At 44.8% G+C, this 21,738-nt stretch overlaps 2 protein-coding genes across 4 annotated transcripts in view; one reads left to right on the plus strand and one right to left on the minus strand.

Annotated features, from left to right (window-relative positions):
* FAM83G (family with sequence similarity 83 member G) overlaps positions 1-10,181 on the minus strand; it is a 117,478-nt gene extending 107,297 nt beyond the window's left edge. Inside the window, exon 1 of the mRNA XM_069210110.1 lies at positions 8,581-10,181. Within this exon, the coding sequence (XP_069066211.1) occupies positions 8,581-9,066 (486 nt within the window). The 5' untranslated portion in view covers positions 9,067-10,181. The remainder of the gene's footprint in view (positions 1-8,580) is intronic.
* The window catches only part of SLC5A10 (solute carrier family 5 member 10), a 546,087-nt gene that overhangs the window by 304,904 nt on the left and 219,445 nt on the right, over positions 1-21,738 (plus strand). The window lies entirely within an intron of this gene.

A 21,738-nucleotide genomic window follows, 5' to 3' on the forward strand; every position in this document is an offset into this window, starting at 1 on the left:
CGGCTTCACCACATGAACCGTCATATAGGGGTGCAAGGCCCGACGCACACATTCCCTCCCGCTCTGCTTTGAATATCTTAGGAAATGTCGGTTATTTAACAAACTATTGGGTTTTCTCTCCCTTACTACTCCTGCCAAAGCACATTCACCTCACTTTCCACTGTCTCATATACCCAGATTGTCGTATTTATTGAAAAATCTGAAGCTCGCCCCTCCAATTCTACTAACCAAGCTACGCCCCTGCCTGTGCGTTTTGTATTTTAACCATAGACAGCACAGCAAACTACTGGAAGCAATCTTCTCTATAAATAAACAACCACAGTTGTCAAGTGGCCATAAGTCATATCTAAATCTTTTAGTTGGGACTGGTTTTTCAGTGAAGGAAATATTGCATTCTGGGACTTGTAGTTTCAATTCTAACATTGTAAGGATAAGCTCAAAAGTCCCAGAAACCTAAGTGTAGTTCGCTAAAAAGCCAGGACTGGCTTCTGTTTCCACACTTGATGTCTCCAGTTGGCAACTATGCTTAACACAACGTCAGTTACGCACTTACCCAAGTGGTAGAGCAAATTCCAAGTCCCTCTAAATCAGATGCCAACAACTACATTTCTCTCCAGTGGTTTATCATGGTTGCCACGTGCCCTGATGCAATGCAAAGAGAATGCATCCTGGCCTCCATTCGTGTGTTAGAAAACAGCCAGACTTTGGGGACAGGTGCCCGGGTATCGGTGGGACTGCACCTGCAGCACTAATTATAGCATCTCTCTGCCTCTGGAAGAGTCAAATTTTATGAAGCATCCGCAATGTTTTTTTGGGAGGAAACTCGCTTCTGTTTAGATAATAAATGTTGTTTTTTCAGCAGTATCTGCCTTTCTGCCAACCTCACTCTGCCAGGTGGCTTCTGAGCAAAGTTCACCTGGGAATCCACCCTGAGTGTACATACGAAGCAGGTCGGCCGCAAATTCCTTCTCTATCTTTTGGAGATAAACACTTTCAGGGTTGTGATGAGGTAACTTCGAGGGAGAGTAAAGGAGCCAAGCTCAGGGGTCATACATATGTTCAGGCCTCGCTGTCATTTCTGTTTTAGGATCCACCAGCACTGCCCTGGCACAAGCACCAAAAGGGCTGCACGGTAAGTCTACATTCTTTTAAGGCGGCATCCAGTGAAGAGGGAAAAATACACTTCTCTTTACACTGTACTACTTCTCTAACAATCACCAGCAATACAGAATCCAGAATATCCATCTGGGTGCCTATATCTGCTTGGATATTGAGATGTTCTGTGACATCATTCACTGGACAACCCATTTAATACCGGCTGTGTGTTGTCCCTTCCGCCTGAACGAGTCCGGCCCAAAGGGATGTAAGGCGTTAGAAACTTCCTCCTCTACCCCTAATAATTTTGGTTTAAAAATTGGGTAAAGTGATAACTATCACAGCTCATTTTTCCCAAAATATATTGACTAAGTAGCAAGTTGAGTTCTAAAAAGAAACTCTGGCAGCATTAACATTGCAGCGCTCAATGAAATGGTGCGCTTCTCCTCCGCTGGGACTACTGTAACTGGATAGGCTGAGACATTGAGAGTCACATTCAACATTTTTGCTTCCACATCTGAATTTACATAACACAAATGGTGCAAAATAATTTAAAATGAATGAGAATTAAGCTCCAGTTTTCACATACTTTTCACTGTGCCCACTTTGTCTACGGAGCAAAGGTTCCCCTGTCTGAATTTACTTGCCAGGAGTTCTTTACAAATCTCAACCGCAGAGACCACCAGATGCTTTGCAAAGCAAACCTGCAACTGGTAGAAGCGAGGGCAGGTGTGGTTAGGGCCTTTGGAGGTGTCTGTTGTGGGTGGGTATCTATCCTTTAGAGGCCGTCAGACAGAAGCTCAAAGGTCTTTCCAAAATGTCTTTATGCCAAGAGTACACAAACACACATGCGTATTGTTGTACCCAAGCTGTGCAGTCAGTAAACGAGATTCCTAGCGACGGCTCAAACAAAGCACAACAGATTACAGCAACAAGCACAATAGATCACAGCAACCAGCAATCTAGGCCCTTGCTCCACTCATGATCATGTGCCTACATTCTGCTCTCTCGGGCGCTCTAAGGATAGATTTGGCTGCCCTGTCGCTTGCGTAATGCATTGCAAGGGTCAGCGCAATGGCCTGGCTACACTAGGCAAATGTGGAAGGAAGCACCAGGAAGCAGGGAAAGACTGTCTCTAGGAGCACACATTATGGTCCTATTGACATTGCCAAGGATTTTGGAGGGGGGAGTCATTTTATTTAGGGTACCACATATCCTTGCATCACCCTGCAGAATGCAATAGCACTCCGCTGTGGAAATTCCAGTTCATGTGTTTCAAATGGAGGATTTGGCATGAGCAAGCCTCTCTCCTTCAGAGCATCTGGATACGGTGACAGATATAGGGCACGGGTGGCTCCAGAACGGCCACTTTAAGCGCTATAGCTAGAGGCAAGAACTCCTTTGTCTCGGCTTCAGTATTCACTGGCACACCATGGCTATCTGAGTTTTTTACTGAGCATATGACAGAAGACCAGGGATTTATACCTTTATTTAAAAAAAATAGTACTTGGGGCTGTCATGTCGATGAGGGACTGGAGACCTTTTGGGTGTAAATTCACCTTTAAGTAAGAACATTATTGCCCTTTATATGGGGTACCAACCTTTTCTCTGAGAAACGACCAGCCATTATTGGTGTTCTGAGATTCTGGAAGGGCCAAGAATAAACACTTGACAATGAAACTGCTTAAAATTGACAGTATATTTTTTTCAGCTTCGCATTTCTATCTCTGAGTTAGTAATCATTTAGCCATGATCTAGATAGCTATAAAGTGATGTTGTCTTGTATTTGCTGTTTTTACTTTACATTTCAAGCGTACATTATCCCAATGTTTAGCCACTGTCGTATCCCATTAGGCTCTTGTGCGTTTATGTGTCCCTTGGCTGCTTCAAGGCGCTGTTGCGGAAACGAGAGAGGAGGAGGTGCCGTTAGGGTGCGGAAGATATGGAGCATAAAGGAAAGGCGGATAATGATGTCATGTGGCATGATCGCTTGTTTAATGTTTATTCCGCCCTGTAAACTGTGGGATTAGCCATGACAGCCTTAACCACCGGGTCACAGCTCCTCCCCGCGCGCGCCCCGCCCTGATGTCCCGAGAATGGTGTGAACTCGACAGGAAGGCGCACCTGCCCGGAGCCGACGCGGAGGTGCACACCAGGCAAATATTCTTGTGGTGAGAGGGAGATTTTTATCCAGCAAGACCGCGGCTGCCTTTTGAAGTTTCCGTGTGAGCGCCTCTATCTTGTTTGCATCGCAACCCATTCTAATCACCTGAACAGTTTAGGAACAATCGGATACTTTACATGGCAGAGGAGCGTTCTGATGGCGAACTCTTGGTTTCCACCTATAAAAAGACCAATCACATGTTTCCTCATAGGATAAGTAAAATGCAGTTCTGCATCAAGGGTGACTAGATGGCTCCGTGTCACTGGGACACAACTTTCCAGTTCGTAGACTCAGCTTTTACATTGCATTCTGGGAGTTGTATAGTCTTGGTTCATTTTAATTGAGCGATTTGGACAAATACAGGTGATAACAATGTAACGTAAAAGGAAAGTCCAGGAATGAATAAAGTAATGTCCCATGGAGACATCTGGTCGCCCTACCTGTATATCAGTGCATCGCACTAAGGTGTCCGTGGAATATCTATTGTATGCAGACCCTTCGAGTCTCACGGTGCCACCATGTGTCACACAATTCTAGATCTCTCCAATGCTGATGTCTATTAAGATGTTTGCAAACTCCCCGGGACATCGCCGGAAACTTTCATATGTAGTTTTGGAGAAGGGTGTGAGGGCCTGTTGAGGCCTCGCGGTACTCAAAGCCTAGCACTGTCTTCTAGGCCTCCTCCTCCTCAATGCCCGTTGTGTCTGGAAGACCATAACTGGGCTCAAAGTCCCAACCCCTCCAGACCACACTCCCTCGCACAAGGTGAACTCTAGTCAAGGTTGGCAGGACTGTTTGCCTCATCCTGGGCTTCGATCAGGTGTCATTCACCACAAGATACATTCACACACTTAGACGAATTATAGCATCACAGGGTTGGCCCATTTGTATCCCCCGATGCTTCTTGTATGATGCTGAAAGGCCAGGGGTAGAAACTACAAAGACATGGTAGGCAGGGTTGCCTGCCATCTTTCTCAAAGAAAAATACTGGCCTTTTTGCACTTTTGGAGATCTGGGAGCACAAGCAGCTGAAACTTGCATAGCAGTTTTAATAAAAATACTCTATATTTTTTAACCCAGCAGTTCTGTCTCCATTTGCAGAAACAAAAATCTAAGAGTTATCTAGCCAGCATTGACAGCTGTTGCCCCTGGTTACTGCTAATTAGCCCCCAGTACTTAGGGCTCGATTGATTTTTCGTAGATGCCCTACATAGTTTCCCTGATCTGCAAAAGAGGGCATCGGAAACTAGAGGCCATCCCAGGACAACAGCCGTGTCAGTATTTATGATTTCGCCATCCTTGGCTGCTCCAGGCTGCCTCTCTCCAGTGAACCGCAGAGGCAACCTACACTTATGTGAAGCCTTCATTGGAATCTTGCAACACACCCACAGTTTGTTTTTATATAGCGCTTCCTGCGGTCAGTCTTGCGGCTCAGCAGTGCAGCGCCTAATGTCTTTTTACATTACCCGCCAACGGTCATCCCATTTTTCCCAAGACTGAATGGCAGCTGCGGGATTTGAACCCACGTCTCCTGCAAGTTATCAAAGCATTCCTGTAGAAGAAGCAATGGCCCGGTTAAGATCTATTTTTAACACATTTCCCCAAAAATATTGGCTAAATACAAGAAGTATTAAGTACATGTTTGTAGAGAAACAAATGATGTCCAATTATTTAAGTGTCTGGCTTCCTAATCAGAAACATATTTCTCAGCAGTAATGCAAATAAGAGTATTGACTGCAGCTCAAAGCAGTTATCCGGCCCTTCGGCTCTAAAAAAACGCCCGAAGCTCACAGGTGGCCCCATGCCACGGAGGACATCTTACACCAATGTAATCTGGAAATATAGTGCAATCGATCCACTGGAGATAAGCCAGGACTACAATTTCCAGAATGTATTGAGGTTTCTGTGATGCTTCTAGGCTAGGGCTCCGTGTCCCTGGTGAATGCAGTCACCCGGTTACCTAACATGGCTCCCAGCCTGCCAGGGTTTCCTCGCTTCCCACATGCCCGTCCAGCTCAGCCGGGCTGGCAGTTAAGTTCACTGCAGTTTGGGCCTTGCTGATTGATGCGTGGTGGTCTCTGCCAGCACTTCCGGTCCCGCCTCCGCAGCCTGCACGTCAGCCGATGAAGAGTTTACCGGTGTGCCGCCTGAACTCGCCAAAGACCTCGCAAAAATGCTGTTGCACAAGGAGATCATTCAAATTCCGAACATTGTGGGCGCCTTAACGGTTTGGAAGTCGTGTGGTGGCTCATATAAGACATTTATTCACCCCTCGGCAGAGAACATTTTTCACATTTCACATTTATTTCAAGTCTCCCAAAAGGTGGTCTGGCACAGAAAGAATCATACATGTTGTAAGCAGTAATGCCTTTTACTGGGTCCACGCAATGAGTGCAAAAGTGGTATAAATATAGGTTATAAGAACAAATATAGGTTATAATAACAGAACTAATTCAAAACAAATAATGCCTGAGACCGATCTAGCCCGCCCATTGATCCACCTGGTGTAGCGCCTCGTGAGCCCTGATACATGCGCATTTAGACTATTGAAGTAGCGGCAAAAATGTGTGGTGTCAGTACTTGTGCATATTCACATTAGTGCAGTGATACCGCATTAGTTCCCAGAAACATTGTGAATATTTCTGCCACCAAAAGGCTGGTGGGAATCAAAAGTAAATATGCGCGGAAAAACATGCAGCAACATTATAGCTTCAAATTACTCTCTGGGTCTTTCTAGATATCTGTGCCTAGATCATCACCATAAAATCTCTTTATGGGTCCTAAGTGCTCCCAGACATTGACAAGCGCCTGTTCAAAAGCCCCATTCAGGTTTCGGCCATGCGCCAGTTCGTGTCACCCTACACACTGGGGTTGCTGAAGCTATTGACTGGTGACAGGCACCATGCCACTAGAACTTGGTTGACCCGGTATGCTGTAGACGAACCCCTGGCCCTTCTCAATCTCTTCCCACGCCCACAATCCTTTGAAGAACCTTTGAGGCCTCACCACCAACTCACCCCCCCCCCCTTCTCTTCTAGGCAGACCAAAACATGTACCAGGTAGACAGAATGTACTGTGCAACTAATGGAATATGAACGTTGTGGCTATCAGAATCTCATCAACAGTGTGATGAAAACATGGTCACCCATAGCTGATGTGTATAAGCCATGGAGAGCTATGGTTTGTTCCGGAACATAAAAACAGTTGTTTATTTTAATCGTTCCATAGTGTTGGCAGGCGTGAGGTTGGGTTTTTAATTTTTTTCTGGCCATTTTATTTTTTACACGAATAGCAACGATTCATCCTCTCATCAGGCAATTATTTAAGAGAACTGTAACAAGTATGGTATGTGGGGTGCCCAAGTGGTCAGGATAGATCCTATGAAGGCTTTCTCAGGGATGTCAACCAAATCAGGGTCTTGCTTCATCAGTTCACCCCCAGCCCCCAGCAGGTGCATCCTTGCAGCACTGGGGAGGAGCTTACATGGTTAAGCTGGCAGCTGTTTTCAAAACAGTTCAAACTTGGTGCCCTTTCTGGCACAAGTCAATTGTTTGAGTTAGTACTGGAAATGTGCCTGTGAAAATGAGGGCCATATCTAATGACAGGTTAACAAACTAGAGTGGTAGAGGAGCGTTACTAAATAACTTGGATGTTAAATGTGTTGTCTCTCCATTGAAATAGTTTATTTGACTACCTCCGAGTGTACATCTTACAGGGTCTGATGAGGATCACTCATGTTAGCTGAATTGGTGTCTCTTACAGCCACATTAAGGTATCTCAGTGTAGAACTCTCTAGCATCCGTTTGGCCCCAAAGGGTATTTCAAATGTGTCCTAAGTAATCATTTGGGTAGAGTATGTTGAAACAAATTATTTTGGGAACACCTGGAGTGCCAATTGGTTGATGTCTAAACGGTGATTCATGACACCCTCCCAAAGTAAACTGGTTCAACCGACTTGACCTCCATGTTTTCATATCTGAATAAGTTCCGAAACCCAGTTGGCTTTGTGGATCACCCAGAAATATTCACTTTCAATTGCTTCATGATGCGCAGAGATAAATTATATGGATTATTCATGTAACTAGTTCTAGGGTATATAGAAGTAGGGCTTTGAAGCCTTGCACGAGTGGTAGAGGAAGCAAAATAAAAAAAACTGAACATGGCTATGGTAATAGTATGGGAAGAGAGCTATCGGCGAAATCCGAGCAGCCAAGCTGTGAGGCAGACACACTGACTCGACTAACAATAAAACAGATTAGCTGCAAAATACTTTGCCCAGAATGGAGTTTGGAGCTCCACTACCGAAGGCAGGGGTGTATTTCAGGGCATCTTTCAGAGCTTTCCAACAGTAGTGGGTGGTCCAACAGGGCATTCATTAACATTAGATCAATCCAACCCAAAAATTTGAGGCAAAGAGATCCAAAATCTAAGTGTCATGGGGTCGAAGTTTACTCTTTCTGCCCTTGTGGGGTGTGCGTAATCCCTCTGTGATCAGCATGGTACCCAGAATTGCAGATAAACTCGGGCAGCGCATTCCGGGACATACTGTCCTAAAGTATGTGACTCAGTACCTCCTACGTCACGAGACAGGCCTATGATGGAGAGGATGAGGTGGCAGTGACTGAAAGATTGGGAGAATGCTGCGAAGTATCCATGCAACATTGCTTATCTTCTCACTTTCTGCCAACTTCTCTAAATGTGATCTTTTTAATCAGTAATTATGTCCCCTTGGCTCGGCCCTGAATCTTTGGATCCAGGACTCTCCGACGGTAATCCAGCTCCTTTCAACTGAAGGGTTTTAGGAGTTTTTTGTACCCTTGCTCCTGCCAAGCATTTTACCATTGATGCTCAGGCCTCCACACTGGGAAGGGAGCCTGATAAGGCTCAGCCGGCGTTCCTCCGGTCTAACGCAGAATGAATACCCCCAAATCATGACAAAATGTCTCTGGGTAACGAGGTGTTTGCAATCTGAGACTTCCAATTTGTATGACAGCAACTGGGTAAAAGGGTAGTTCTAATGGAAGAAACAGGCCTTTAGATGCACGTATAAAGTTATTTGTACATTAATGCAACTATTTGTTGCAAAAGAGTGTCACCATGGCGGGTGGCAGGCTACGTCCAGATGCCTCTTTGGTGTAAGAACAACTCTGAACAAGGATAATACTGAATTAGGAGTAGGAAAAAGGGTTGATGAACCATAACTAATCTGTTGTGTGGAGTCATATAACTAGGTCATTATATATGTGTTGCTCAAACAGCACACTCATCACTGTGGCTAGAAAAAACCTTGCATTAATATTAGTTAAGATAAACCATCTCACCTTCTGAGCACTGGTGACCATCTTCCTGACTACCTCCTTGATATGCGCTTGTCCATCCATTGGCGGCTGCATGTACACAGTGGCCCTGGTCACACCTCGGTATGCCACCGTCTCTGGCCACCCCATATCCAGTTCCGGGATAGAGTGATCTGACCTCTGCGGCCAGTACTGCAGAGACATCTGTCCTTCACCATCCTCCCCATCCCAACTACTGTCAGTTCCCCTACTGCCCTCCTCCACCTTGGGCCCACTCGACCCGGGATCAAAGGGCTCGACCCGGTCCAGGATCTTCTTCAGCTCCACCTCCGAAAGGAAGTCCCTGATGTTTTCCTTCTTGAGGACTTCATGGAAAGCGTCCTCTCCCTTGGACACCAAGGCCTCCAGCGCCAGCCTTTGCTCCTCACTGTAGTAGAACTCTGGCTTTGACTCGCTGGACCTCCAGTTCACATTGTTGTTATCCAGACACTGGACCTGAGAGAGAGCCATTGCGTCTCACTTGTTACGGCCAAAATACTAAGGAATTCCAAGAGGCAAGGTGTTGTTCTGGTAGTCTAGAACCTCCAGCTTCCTCTTCCAGTGGACTTCTAGGGCATTGTTTTTCAAAGTCTGTTTTTGTTTGCAACTCCTGCGCATTTATTGTGGCAAATTTCTGAGCTCAGATTATACTAATAATTCCAGAACTGTTTCCATATAGTACCAGGGTTACTCAACAACAATCAGATCACTTCTAATCCCGGAGAACTAACATTCCATGTGGACAAACCTCCAAAGAAGTCCTTCTGAGAAGGTCAGATCAGGTAAGAGACGTGCCAATTACTAAATGGAAAAGATAAAACCAAGAGACGCTCTCTGCCTTTTTCTGCCTCTGCTCTACAAAGATGTGACTTTTCAGTGTGTTGCTGAGTTAGGAAGACCCTGGTTGTGCCCACGGAAGTTTTAGTTAGTTCCCTGAAGCTGTGTGTGACTCGTTTCTGATTCCTCAGGTCAGGGCACCTCCATGCGGCCAAGGGCAATTCACTTCCGCTCGTCGGTGGGTGAGATAGCTGCCTGCAGCTGTGCGGGTCGATATTTCTGGCGGGGTGGCTGATCACTTCCTGTCGGAGGTAATTCCAATAGCCAACCTACCTCCTGCCCCTATAAATTGAGCAGCACTCCTGCGACCACAGGTTCCCCTCTTCAGTTGATCGATTCCTACCGGAAATCGAAGTGATTCTTATTTTTGGAGCAGATCTATTCCCAGTTGCCCATCCGTTACGTGCTGTAGGTGATACGATCTCGCCGGCTTCCTATACAGACCAGTTCTCCAGTTTCCACTGGTGCTGAACACGTGCTGGCTCACTACTGTGGGTGGTGGTCCCCGTGGAGCGCTGGGTCGGGCACCTACAGCGGGAGCCCCCTCCTCTGTGCCCCGCAGCGGCGCTGTGCCCCGCGCCCGCCAGCTGCTTCCAGACGGCTGTGGCCGGAGCAGGCAGGTAACAGCAAGAAGTGGAGAGGGCGGGCAGAAGGGATCAAGAGAGAGAGGCGAGCGGCTCCTCCTAGCCACACCTGCAGCCTCCTCGTCACGAGGCGAAGACCATTCCGTTTCTCGGCAGACAGGACACGAAATTCCCTGATCTCAGTCATTACACGCGCGGCACAGACACGCCCCCGGAGCCACGCCAAGCCCAGCCCCCAGAAGCAGCCAGCAAGGCACAGGGCTGTGACCCGTGCAAACACAGCCGTCTGCTCCGAGAAGCAGGCGTTGATCTTTGTTGTGTGAGCCAGCCCGCTGCAGCGAGACACACAACTCAGCTTGAGGCCAGCCCCTGCTGTAAGACGCACAGCTTAACCTCAGCGCAACCCCCGGATGCGAGATGGACACATTATGTGAGTTTGTGCCTCAGTTGCAAGACACACAACTCAACGTCACCCAGGCGCCTGCTGTAAGACACACAACTCAACGGCAGCCGAACACCGGACTGCAACACACAACTTAACGTCACCCAGGCTCCTGCAGTAAGACACACAACTCAACCTCAGACTGCAAGATAGACACATAAGTCCCAGCTCTGTGAGTTGGTGCCTCTGTTGCAAGACACACAACTCAACCTCGGCCCAACACCGGGCTGTAAGACACACAACTTAACGTCACCCAGCCTGCTGCTGCAAAACTCACAGCTCAACCTCAGCCTAACGCCGGGCTGCAAGACACACAATTTAATGTCACAGCCTCTTGCTGCAAGACACACAACTCAGCCTCAGCCCAAACTCCGACTGCAAGGCAGACTCGTCAGTGAGTTGGTGCCTTGTTGGACGACACACAGCTCAACCTACCTCAACCCAACACCGGGCCCAAGCAGGAGCGTAGCTTTGTCAGTAAGACTTGGGGAGATGGGGGTAGGGGGTGGGGGGCGGACCTTCAGAAGTCCCAACTATCCCGCTGGAACATAATGTTGAAATACTTGTGCGACAAGCTGGGCCACAAAAGGGGCTTAAGGGGCAGATGAAATGGAGAAGATTCAGGAATGGTAGGGACAGTAAGTTAGAGAAAGCACATCATTGTGTGAAATATCTAACATTGTTGAAGTCTTCCCAAACAGAGCGAGGGAGAGTGTGTGCGCGCGTTTTTGTTTGTGTGTGAAATTCCTGGTGAAATCCAGCAGGCACCTCACTATAACTGACTGAAAGCACCTGCACCCAACTATTTATCACAATATACATTTACTAGGAGTATGTAACACCCCTCCCCCCAACGAAGCCACGCCCCTGGCTGCAAGACAGACCAGACACCTCATTCCCAGCTCAGTGAGTTGGTGCCTTTGTTGCAGGACACAAGTCAACCCCAGCCCAGCTGCAAGACACAATTTGTCACCCAGCCTTCTACTTGCTGCAAGACACACAACTCAACATCAGCCAAACTACGGTTCCAAGGTAGACACATCAATTCCAACTTTGTGAGTTTGTTTCCCTGTTGCAAGACACACATCTCACCCTCAGTGCAACACACCCAACTAAACGTCACCCAGCCTAATGCTGCAAGACACACAACTCAATCTCAGCCGAAGCTCCAGCTGCAAGAGAGACACATCAATTCCAGCTCTGTGAGTCGGTGTCTCTGTTGCAAGACACACAGTTCAACCCCAGCCAAGTTTTCTGCAAGACTCACAACTTAACCTCCGTCAAATCTCCGGCTAAGTTCAACCTGCTGCTGCACATGCACACGTTAATCCTATGTGAGCCAGTGCCCCTACAGCAAAACACACAAGCCAACTTCAATCCAACCTCCTGCTGAAAGATGCGCTCAAAATCCCAGCTCTGTACAATTCCTGTGCATCTTGCAGCAAGACAAACTTCAGCATAACCACCTGCTGCAAGACACACAGCTCAACCTCAGCCGAGCCACATGCTTCAAGATGCATACATTAATCCCAGCTCTGTAAACTCTGCCCCTGCAACAAGACACAAAACTCAAGTTCACCCCTGCTTCCAATGGAAAAACACACCACTCAAACTCTGCCCAATTCCGGCTGCAAGATACCCAACTCAACATCAGCCCAAGCTCCTGCTGAAAGACACCCACATCGATCCCAGCTCCGTAAACCTGTGCATCCTGCCGTAAGACACACGTCAGCCCAACCACCTGCTGCAAGACACACAACTCAGCTTCGGCCCGCCCCCTCATATAGGATGCGCAACTCAACAAAATTCGAACTTCCTGCTGCAAGATGCATAACTCAGACTGAGACCAACCGCTTGTTGCAAGATAGACACATCACTCCCAGGCCTGTGAGTCGGTGCGCCTGCCTCAAGACACACAACTCAATCTCAGCTCAATCTGCTGCTTCAGGAATCACACACCAACCCCCGTTCTGTGAGCCCGTGCTCCTGCAGCAAGACACACAGCTCAACTTCAGCTCAGCCCTCAGCTGCAAGACACACAACTGAACCTCACCCCAATCTGCTGCTACAAGATGCACACATCAATCCCCACTCTGTGAGCTTGTGCTCCCGCAGCAAGACACACAACTCAACTTCAGCTCAGCCCTCAGCTGCAAGACACACAACTCAACCTCATCCCAGCCTCCTGCTGCAAGATTCAAATCTCAGCCTCACCCCAGTGTCCTGCTGCAAGGTGCACAGCTCAGTCAGACCCCCCCTGCTGCAGGATATACACAACACTGCGTCTCAGAAAACATAACATATAGAGCACTGTGGGTTCACTATTCTGCTCAAAGTTTTGCCTTCATCCAAACCAACAGGGAAGATTCACAAAAATATACCCACACTGAAAAGATACCACGAGATAACCACACAAACACTTTCCCCACCTATGTCAACACCCATACAGATATAAAGCAGCCCAGTGTCCCGAGCAGTCAACATAGAGAACGAGGAACAAAGACAGATAAACACAGATACACTGACCTTACAGACCCTCCCTCGCCACATTCAATTCAATATAGAGATACAGAGGCCCCTCCTCCGAAGAACATCACAACTATCCGAAAGTATGTATGAGCTTAACCCCCTCAGTTATCTAAGTCCGGAAATATAGACCCACCCTTGTTCTCCCCGCCACACCGGCCTTCAGCTGCAGGAAGCTGATTCATCTTGTGGACATGCTTCTCTGCCTCTCCACACCCCTTCCGGGTCACGAGAGAGATGGCAGGAGTTGCCCGGAAGCCCCCCACTATAGTTTAGCAGCGTCATCTGAGATGCTCTCACCTAAGTGATAAATTGACTGGCAACCTATTACAACGCCACCATCCAAGGAACATCGTTGGGTTTAAGAGTTATACAATCTAGCAAATTAAAGAAGCTTTGTAAAAGCCCGCAAGTTGTGACCTATTGCCTTTCTCAATGGTTTTTGCTGATGCTGTGCAGCATCGGCATAAAAGAGGGAAAAAGACACAATGACACAGCTGTTGTTGGAGCCACTCATTCCTTAGGTGCTTGCATGCATGATATACGAGTGGAGGTGCGTCACAACGCAAGCGGTTGCCTCGGGAATGATCATGTGCTAGTTTTTTGGTTGTTTATTTACCGATCCAAGATGGTGGCCATCACTTTGATTGGTGAATAGAAATGATTTATTTTTATGAGAGTATGCAACGGCTCTTTTTCCTCTGCAGAGCAGCCCAGCCCATAGCAAATGCAGCTACTGGGCCCTCCAAGAAAAAAACCCACACAACTAAAGAACCATAAGTGGTCCAGAGAGCATCAAAGGAGTACATGGCAGGTGCGCCTCAGGAGAAAGAAAGGAGATTGGTGGGTAGAGCGGGCCTCTGAGGTGTTTGAGGCCGAGCTAGGGGTTTAAAAAATAGTTAAAAAGAAAATCTAGGGATGGGTGAGGAAAGCAGTGGATGAGATTGGTGGAAGAAATTAGGGAGAACATGGAGTGCAGATGCTTCAGGGGTTTGGTGGGAAAACAGCACTCAAGTGAGCTAGAAAATGTGCAGTCTCTTGAAATGCTGGAAGAAAAAAAGAAACAAGCATTAGTAAAGTCCATAGGTCACACCTTTGGGACCTATATTGGCTTTGCCAGTACCTTTTGGAAATGCTGCCTGCAAAGTTATATATTTTCTCTTGTAATGTAGCACAAACTCGACCTATAGGTATTGGAGTGCTTTACATTACACTGGCTCATATTAATTTTTTGGCATGTGAAGATTAAGTGATTTGCCCAGGATCACAGGATGTTGAGTCGAGACTTGAACCTAGTTGGTAAGCTTTGGCCGTAACGTGATGTCCTCTCCTGGAATTGAGACTCTAAAAACAACAAACATCACTGCTATAGCCAACAAGATTAAGGTGGAGGTTGATGAGACCTAAAATCTATGTACAGAGCAGTCACAAGTCTAAGATATTTCACAGTAAATACTGTTGTGGGATAAGTTAGAACGTTGAAAGACCCACTCCTTTCAGAACACCAGAGCCTGGTAAACTCTCAATATACAATTCAGGAAACCATGTTTCCCACTTAACCAGGGCAGATGAAGAGTGTTTGACCATCCCTTGCTTCTAATTGAGATTCTCCATCAGGTAATTCCACAATTACAGGGAGCTGTTATCCAATGAAACTGCAATGTGAATAGATCAAGAACAAGTAACATAATATCACAAACATATAAAAAAGACACAAAAGAAACAAAATTGACAACGAAGCCCAGATTTTGCTAATTATTGTGGAGGAAAGCCTTGAGAATATTGACGTCACAGGAGAGTACTATGCATCAATTTCCTTTGTGTTTAAATCTAGCAACAAATATATTTTAAAAAAAATGAGATTACAGTTTTCGTTAGAAATGAAACAATCAGTTTAAGCAGGAAGTCCCTTCCTTTCTGCTTCCAGTTTTCCCGCACATCCTGCTCCTTGAGGATCTCACTTCCTCTTTCTCTGAGGAGTCTTTTAACTAGGGAAGATTATTCTCATACTCGTCCTGAACAATGAAAGCTGTCTCTTTCGGACCTGCCACTGTTGAAAAGGAAACTCACTTTTCCAAAGTTTATGTGCCTCAACATCATTTGTCCTTGGAAGCATGAACAGACATAGAACATGATTATCAAACTGCAAAGTGGTCAGGGGATATTTCAAAATTAAGCAACAGCCCTTCCATACCTTCAGTTTGGAAACTGCTTTCTGTGTCAAGAACAAAAGGTTTCTTCTTTCACTGGTTTCACATGTATGAAGAGATGGATGGCCATATTGTGTGAAGCACAAATACAAGCAAATATATGCCTAAAACCTGTTTATGAACAACGCCCAGGCTACTGATGATCCCAATCAAGAAACGTGATATCAGACTCTGGTCTATGACAGAATCCTCGAGACAACAACACAAAGATACCAGAGCTCCATCAGCAGTGGGATGCCATTCGAAACGAAGAACACATACTTTACATATCTATATAACATAAGAAGTAGTAGAACTCATTAAAATCCACCACAAAATTAGCGATTACAACTATCAACCATTTCTCATTTTACTTCTAAATTTGTAACACACGCCCTTTTATTTTATTGTCTACTGCTTCCTTGTTCACCCTTCAGAAACGTCTCATATGCAATCTATTTTCTCAGCCTTAGTGGCTGTTATTACCTCCAGTAAGTTAGCCCCAGGACTCCCAGTTTCTGGGTAATGCCATGATCTACAAATATTCTTATCAAGCAATCGCTCAATTGTGATCTAATGGCCTACATTAGACTTCCCTAAACATAGATTCAGCTGACCACTTTGATGTTTTTCTATCCTATCTGCTCTTGCGCCCACTGATTGTGTTTTGGAAGACATAAGCCCCCCGTGCATGGTCCTCTACACACATGTCGCAAGGAAAGGGTACAAAACAGGGAAACAAAGTTCTCTCCTCAAAATCGGCTTTCATGGTCTTGAGAGAGACTCTTTAGGGGAATTCATTCTTTGATTTCACACAACTTTGATCAAGGTGGAAATGTTGAGTACAAAAGCAGTCTGACTGTCAATTTAGGCTAGGAAGCATACACCCCTACTTGCAACAAAATCTACCTGAGTAGGTCCAGGCCACCAACTTAAAACCTTTGTCAGATGTTTCAAGCATAGGTGCATTGCAGTTATAATGATTCATTATCCACTCTTTCCAGGAACTTTTGACCTGTCCCGGAGATTTGTTCAATGCAGGTGTATTCAATCAAACCTTTCTTGGCATTAAACCACCTTCTGAGTGTTGTGTTGAGGTAGTGTGTGTAAACACTGGGGAAATACACTCGGGCCTGCGGCTAGTACAAACGGCGATGAGTAAGAACATACACACACACTGCATTGGTGCAGTTACTGCCTATTGGCGCCAAGCCAACCGACAACTTTGTTTCCTCCCCGTCCTGACGTCAGGACGAGACCACCTGTGCCACATAGCAGAGGATTCCTGCTATTCTATTCATAGCGGTCATTACCGCATCCCTCTGTTTGTGGTATGCCCCGGTCCCAAACATAACACTGAGTATGGCATGCAACACATAGAGGGGAGGTATAACTACATACAACTGGCATAATATAAATCTGGAACAGACCATAGGGACTGGTCTTGTGATACATTCAGGAATGTCTAAGTACTTGAAAAGACCTACCAGCAGAGTTGTAGACCTCTGTAATTTGTGGATTGCGAGAAAGGTCCTTACCAAGTTTATTACCAGGGTATTCTTTCCTGCAGCCGATAGCTTCAGGCCAGTTTTTCTTGGATCAAAATTATGAATACCAGGAGCTGTCTGAGCAGTGTACGCTTGAGGAATTTGGCCAAGTACTGATTTTGAAATAGTCTGAAAACTGGCCAGATCACTCAGGAATAAGACCGGCTTACTCAGCAATAGCTCAACTTATAATCACTTATGAGATGCTGACAAGTTTGGCTGTGCATACAGCAGTCAATGCTTAAACTCTGCAGTGGTGAAACAAGCTAGAACGCACTCGCGTAATTCTCTCTACCCTTTTCGTTTTAGATTTCTTAAGTGAATGTTACAATTTGTTATTTAATAATTGGGCAATTGATCTCAGTTGAGGTCTTACCTTAGAAATCTACTTTCAGGATCTACTCGTGGGCTTCACAGGGCCCACAAATGTGGCTGTATTCTTTCTTCTTCAGTTATTTCTGCAGGTGGTAAGTGTCACCGGGGTACCTACTAAACTGGTAAAGTGTGTTTAGTGCATAGCGTAATCTGGTGCTTTCTTTTGCCAAAATACAAACTGACATATACAATCCGATGCCTAATGTTAGGGCATTAGATATTATGCTAAATCTGTCACTATAATCCTACATATATTGATCATTAATATATATTATATATATGAAAAGGTGTGTATATATATATATATATGTATATATATAATAATAATATTCACTGAAACAAAACAAAGGATACAGGGACGTTATAGTTAGGAAATAGATTTTAAAAAGCATTTGCATTGGAATGGGTCTCGTGTTTGCTTAACATACAGCTATTAGCGTGGTAAATTCCTAACTTGACTTTTCTTGCCACATAAATTGAAAATAAAAAGTAAACAGTTGACATAAGTGAGGCGATTTAAAGCGTCACCGCGAGCACAGAGAGAGAGACAAAAGGAAAAAGAAGTTCGCGAGCAGTCAGAGTTATCAGCAATAGTGCAATTATCCATGTAACACGGTCGATGGCCAAGCTGGTAACAAAACCGCCCTAAAGAAGGACAAACGTAAAGCAGTTACCAATGAAAACAAAGGATTTTTGAAAGGCAAGCCCATGAACGAGTGATAATGATGGGCGTGGTTGAAATACCAGATACTACCAACATGTCGGAAAAGCAGCACTTGTGCGCTGCTATGCTCAACCTAAAAAACATAGAAATTCACTTTAAAAAAAAAAAGGTTACGGGGTGTTATAGTTAGGCTCACATCTTACAAGTACCAAACCATAGAAATTCAACTGTTATGGTTAGGGTTATCTAAAGAAACTTAAACCCGTGCCCTAAGGTAACTATAACTCACACCCCTGCCACATGCAATTACCTGATCAGTAATTTTACTGCAGATGTTACAGTGACTTTATCATTGATGTTATCAAAGATGTCATGAGGGCTGTAATTTGTGGGGTAATTAGCAGTGCATAGCAAGGACGCAAATTATAGTTACCTTAGGGAACGACTTCTAGCTACTTGAAATAACTCTAACTATAACAAGGTACATTTAAAATATGAGCCTAACTATATCATCCCTGTAGCTTTTGGTTTTTAAGTGAATTTCTATGTTTTTTAAACATTTTATTTCTTAACCATAATGTCCCTGTAACCTTTGTTTTGTTTCAGTGAATTTCTGTGTTTTTTAAAATTGTAAAGTAATTTTTATTAGTATACTGTGCACAGCGGTCGTTTGCCGCGGAGTTAGGCCCGGGGCCAGCCTCTACAGCCAACCCCCTAACCACCCAATCCGATGATGTACAAGGCCCTTTGGCCATTGGCGGCAGGAGTTGCCTGCGGCCTGTCTCTCTGGGTGTGAGAATAGGTGTGAGATGGTGTATCTGGGTATTAGTGTGGGTGCATCAGTTTCTGTGTGGGTCTGTGAATAGGTGCATGAGGGTTTCAGTGGGTCTGTGAGTGGGTGTGTGAGAGTCTGAGTGGGTCTGTGAGTGGGTGTGAGTGGTTCTGTGAGTGAGTGCGTGATGGTATGAGTGAGTCTGTGAGTAGGTGTGTGAGTGTCTGAATGAGTCTATGAGTGGGTGCATCAGAGTCTGAGTGGGTGAAAGAGATTGAAAAAGAGGAATTTAGAGAGAAAAAGAAAGAGTGAGAGGAAGATAGAGATAGAAAGTGTTAGGTTTGGTGAATGATATACTTAGAATGAGCTATTTCTGGGCTAATTGAAAAGAAAATGTATTTGTCAATTAAAAAGAGTGAGATCATCTTTCATTATGAACTTTAAACTTTTGAAGTTGAAAACAAATTAAAGTAGGGAAATGGCCACAGACACACCTGGACTAGAACCCGCCATGTGGCCCCCTCCAATGACTATTGTCTGAAACTGCCCCCCTTCATTCTTTTGTTGTATCCCGGGGGGGGGGGGGGTGGTCCCCTGCATCACATTGGTTTAAAGCCTCAGGGAGGGGGTAGTCCCCAGGGCTCCGGGATATCAGGCAGCCTCCCCATGTTAAAATTTCAATGCCTCCGGGATGTAGCCCACCCTGGGCGGTTTATAAAACAAGTGCGGAAGCACCTGCTTGGGTTTTCATTTTTTTTTTCACCGGATCCACAGATCCGCCATGACTCACGGTGAACACAAAAAAAAAAAAAGCTTTTTGCCCCAGGGAAAGCGTGTCCCTATGGGAACCCAGCACCAGACCTAAGTGGCCAGAGTGTCCCTACCCGGGACCCTTTTTTTAAGTGTTCTTTTCTGGGGCTCGGCTGAAGCCAAGTCCAAAGATGGGTGCCAACACTTCCTTGTTGAAGTGTTGGCAGCCAATAAGATCGCAGCACAAGATCAGGAGGGTTTGCGAAGTCTTTGCGTCCCTATATATATATATATATATATATATATATATATACAATTTGGATTTTCTTTAATTTCTCAAAAACTACTGAAAGAATTTACACCATATCACAACAAGCAGTTGCCATGCAATGGGTCTTCCATGCCTTTGAGTTAGAGCTATTAGCGTTGTAACTCCTAACTGGACTTTTCTTGCAACATTAAATGAAAAAAAATGCGCAATTGCGCTGCAAAATAAATAGAAAAAGTAGTCCAGAAACCATACGGAAAACATGGAGCCTCGTATGTTTCCAGTAGTTTACCGGTGCTCTCGAGGGGGGCTAAACACCGGAAAAGGTGTGACATATGCATGCCTTTCACGAATGAAAACAAGCCGATTTTAAACGGCAAGCCCAAGAACCAATGAAAGTGACTGACGTTGCATGGGCGAGGTTAAAAAACCCCTAAAGAGAGATTAGAAGAGGGACGGAGCTCTTTGAGCTCGCTCCTAAAAAGGGCTCTTTCTGGGCTAAGAGCTACATTTCTGCCAAATTTGGTGTAATTCTGTCCAGTGCTTCTGGCTCTATCGCTGTTCAAAACCCCTATGGAAAAATAAAAATTAATGGGGAAAAAATGATTTGGGACTCCCCCTTTTTCTCAGCCCTCGCTTGAAAAATCACCTCAAAACTTTCCAGACAGACGCTGAAGTGAGCATCATATTTTCTTGGAAAAGTTCATGACGATTCATCAAATGCACCAAAGTTATTAGCAAAACAAAACACGCTTTTTCTACAGAAACTAAGTCCTAACTATAACTACCTAGAGGTGACTGCCAATATGTAATAAATATATATATATATTTCAAAGAAGCGCCACACTCCAGGATATGACTGGCAGAGAATGCGGTATTATGGAATTTCTAGCATTAAAAAAGTTGAGAGTGGAGGGGACCGGGAACAAAAAAACAAAAACTTGGGAAACTTGAATCTCGGTTAATTATCAGGTTCTGTACCAAAATCCCACATGGATTGAACAATGGCAAAGAGCTACAGAGCCTTTTATGATGGGAGGCTGGAATTCCTGCAGCTTAGGACTCTGATATGAGATGTTCCAAGTACAAAAATATAAGTTAGATGTGCACATGTTATGTAGTGTGAACATTTTTTTTTTAAACAGCACAAGGTGGTAATACAGTGGCATCATGTGTAATCAGCTGGTACTAATAGAAGGGTGCAATATTGTGATGATGACCGTCCAATTGTTGTTAAAAACGACACATCACACTATTCCCCATTATGGGATGAGTGGGTGATGATGTATAAAAAGGAAAAGCGAGGTAGGACTTGCATGCCGTGATCAAGACTCGTTTAAGTTGAACCCCGTTGGTTTGGAGGTATGGCATGGTGAAGAATAAAAAGATTGGCTTGCATTTAACCTCCCTGAGTGCAGCGCATCTTTGAAATTCAAATATACGGCGCATGGTCAAGCTCCTACTCCGGCACCAGTTTTGAGCATGCTGTCTGATTCAATCACAGTGAAAAGGATATGTATATATATAAAAATATTTATATATTTATATATACATATGCATGCGTATTTTGATAAACTAAGGAATTACCAATAACTCATAAACGTTTAATCATACATCAAATATTTCTTTTATTAAGGTTGTAATGAGGCTTAACAGAAACCTTACTTATGAACTAGTCTTCCCTTCAAATAATATATAGTATTTGTGTTTCTGTTTAAGTTCACATGGATTTGGAACCTTTCCTCCTGCAAAATTGATAACTATGTTTTTACCAACAGCTACGTTGCTATACCTTTCTGCTTCAATACTTACTTAGGGTGCATTAGATATATGTTTGACATCACAGCGCAGCTGAACCAGGAACTGAAAACAACTCTTGTTGTCCTTTTTTAGGTCTCCCATGAGACAACACATGCGTTGTAGCGTTGACAACTATTGTTTCTAAAAATAATAAAAACTCTATAACTATACTTCATTGTCACTCTTATTTTCTTTCTTCTGATTGGTGGGTGTCTGGCAGCACTTGTCAGATTCACTTGGGGTTCATTGTCTCTGTGTGTTTGTTATTTTCCTTGGCGCATTCACCAAGTACTAATACATATCTTGATTAGTGTTTTCTGTTCTGCTAGATATCAAATTGTGGTATTTTTGTTTGCTCTTGCTTGCAAGCCACGTTGAGCCATCAGAGC

Source organism: Pleurodeles waltl, chromosome 10, assembly GCF_031143425.1.
Source record: "Pleurodeles waltl isolate 20211129_DDA chromosome 10, aPleWal1.hap1.20221129, whole genome shotgun sequence".
Taxonomy (NCBI): Eukaryota; Metazoa; Chordata; class Amphibia; order Caudata; family Salamandridae; genus Pleurodeles; species Pleurodeles waltl.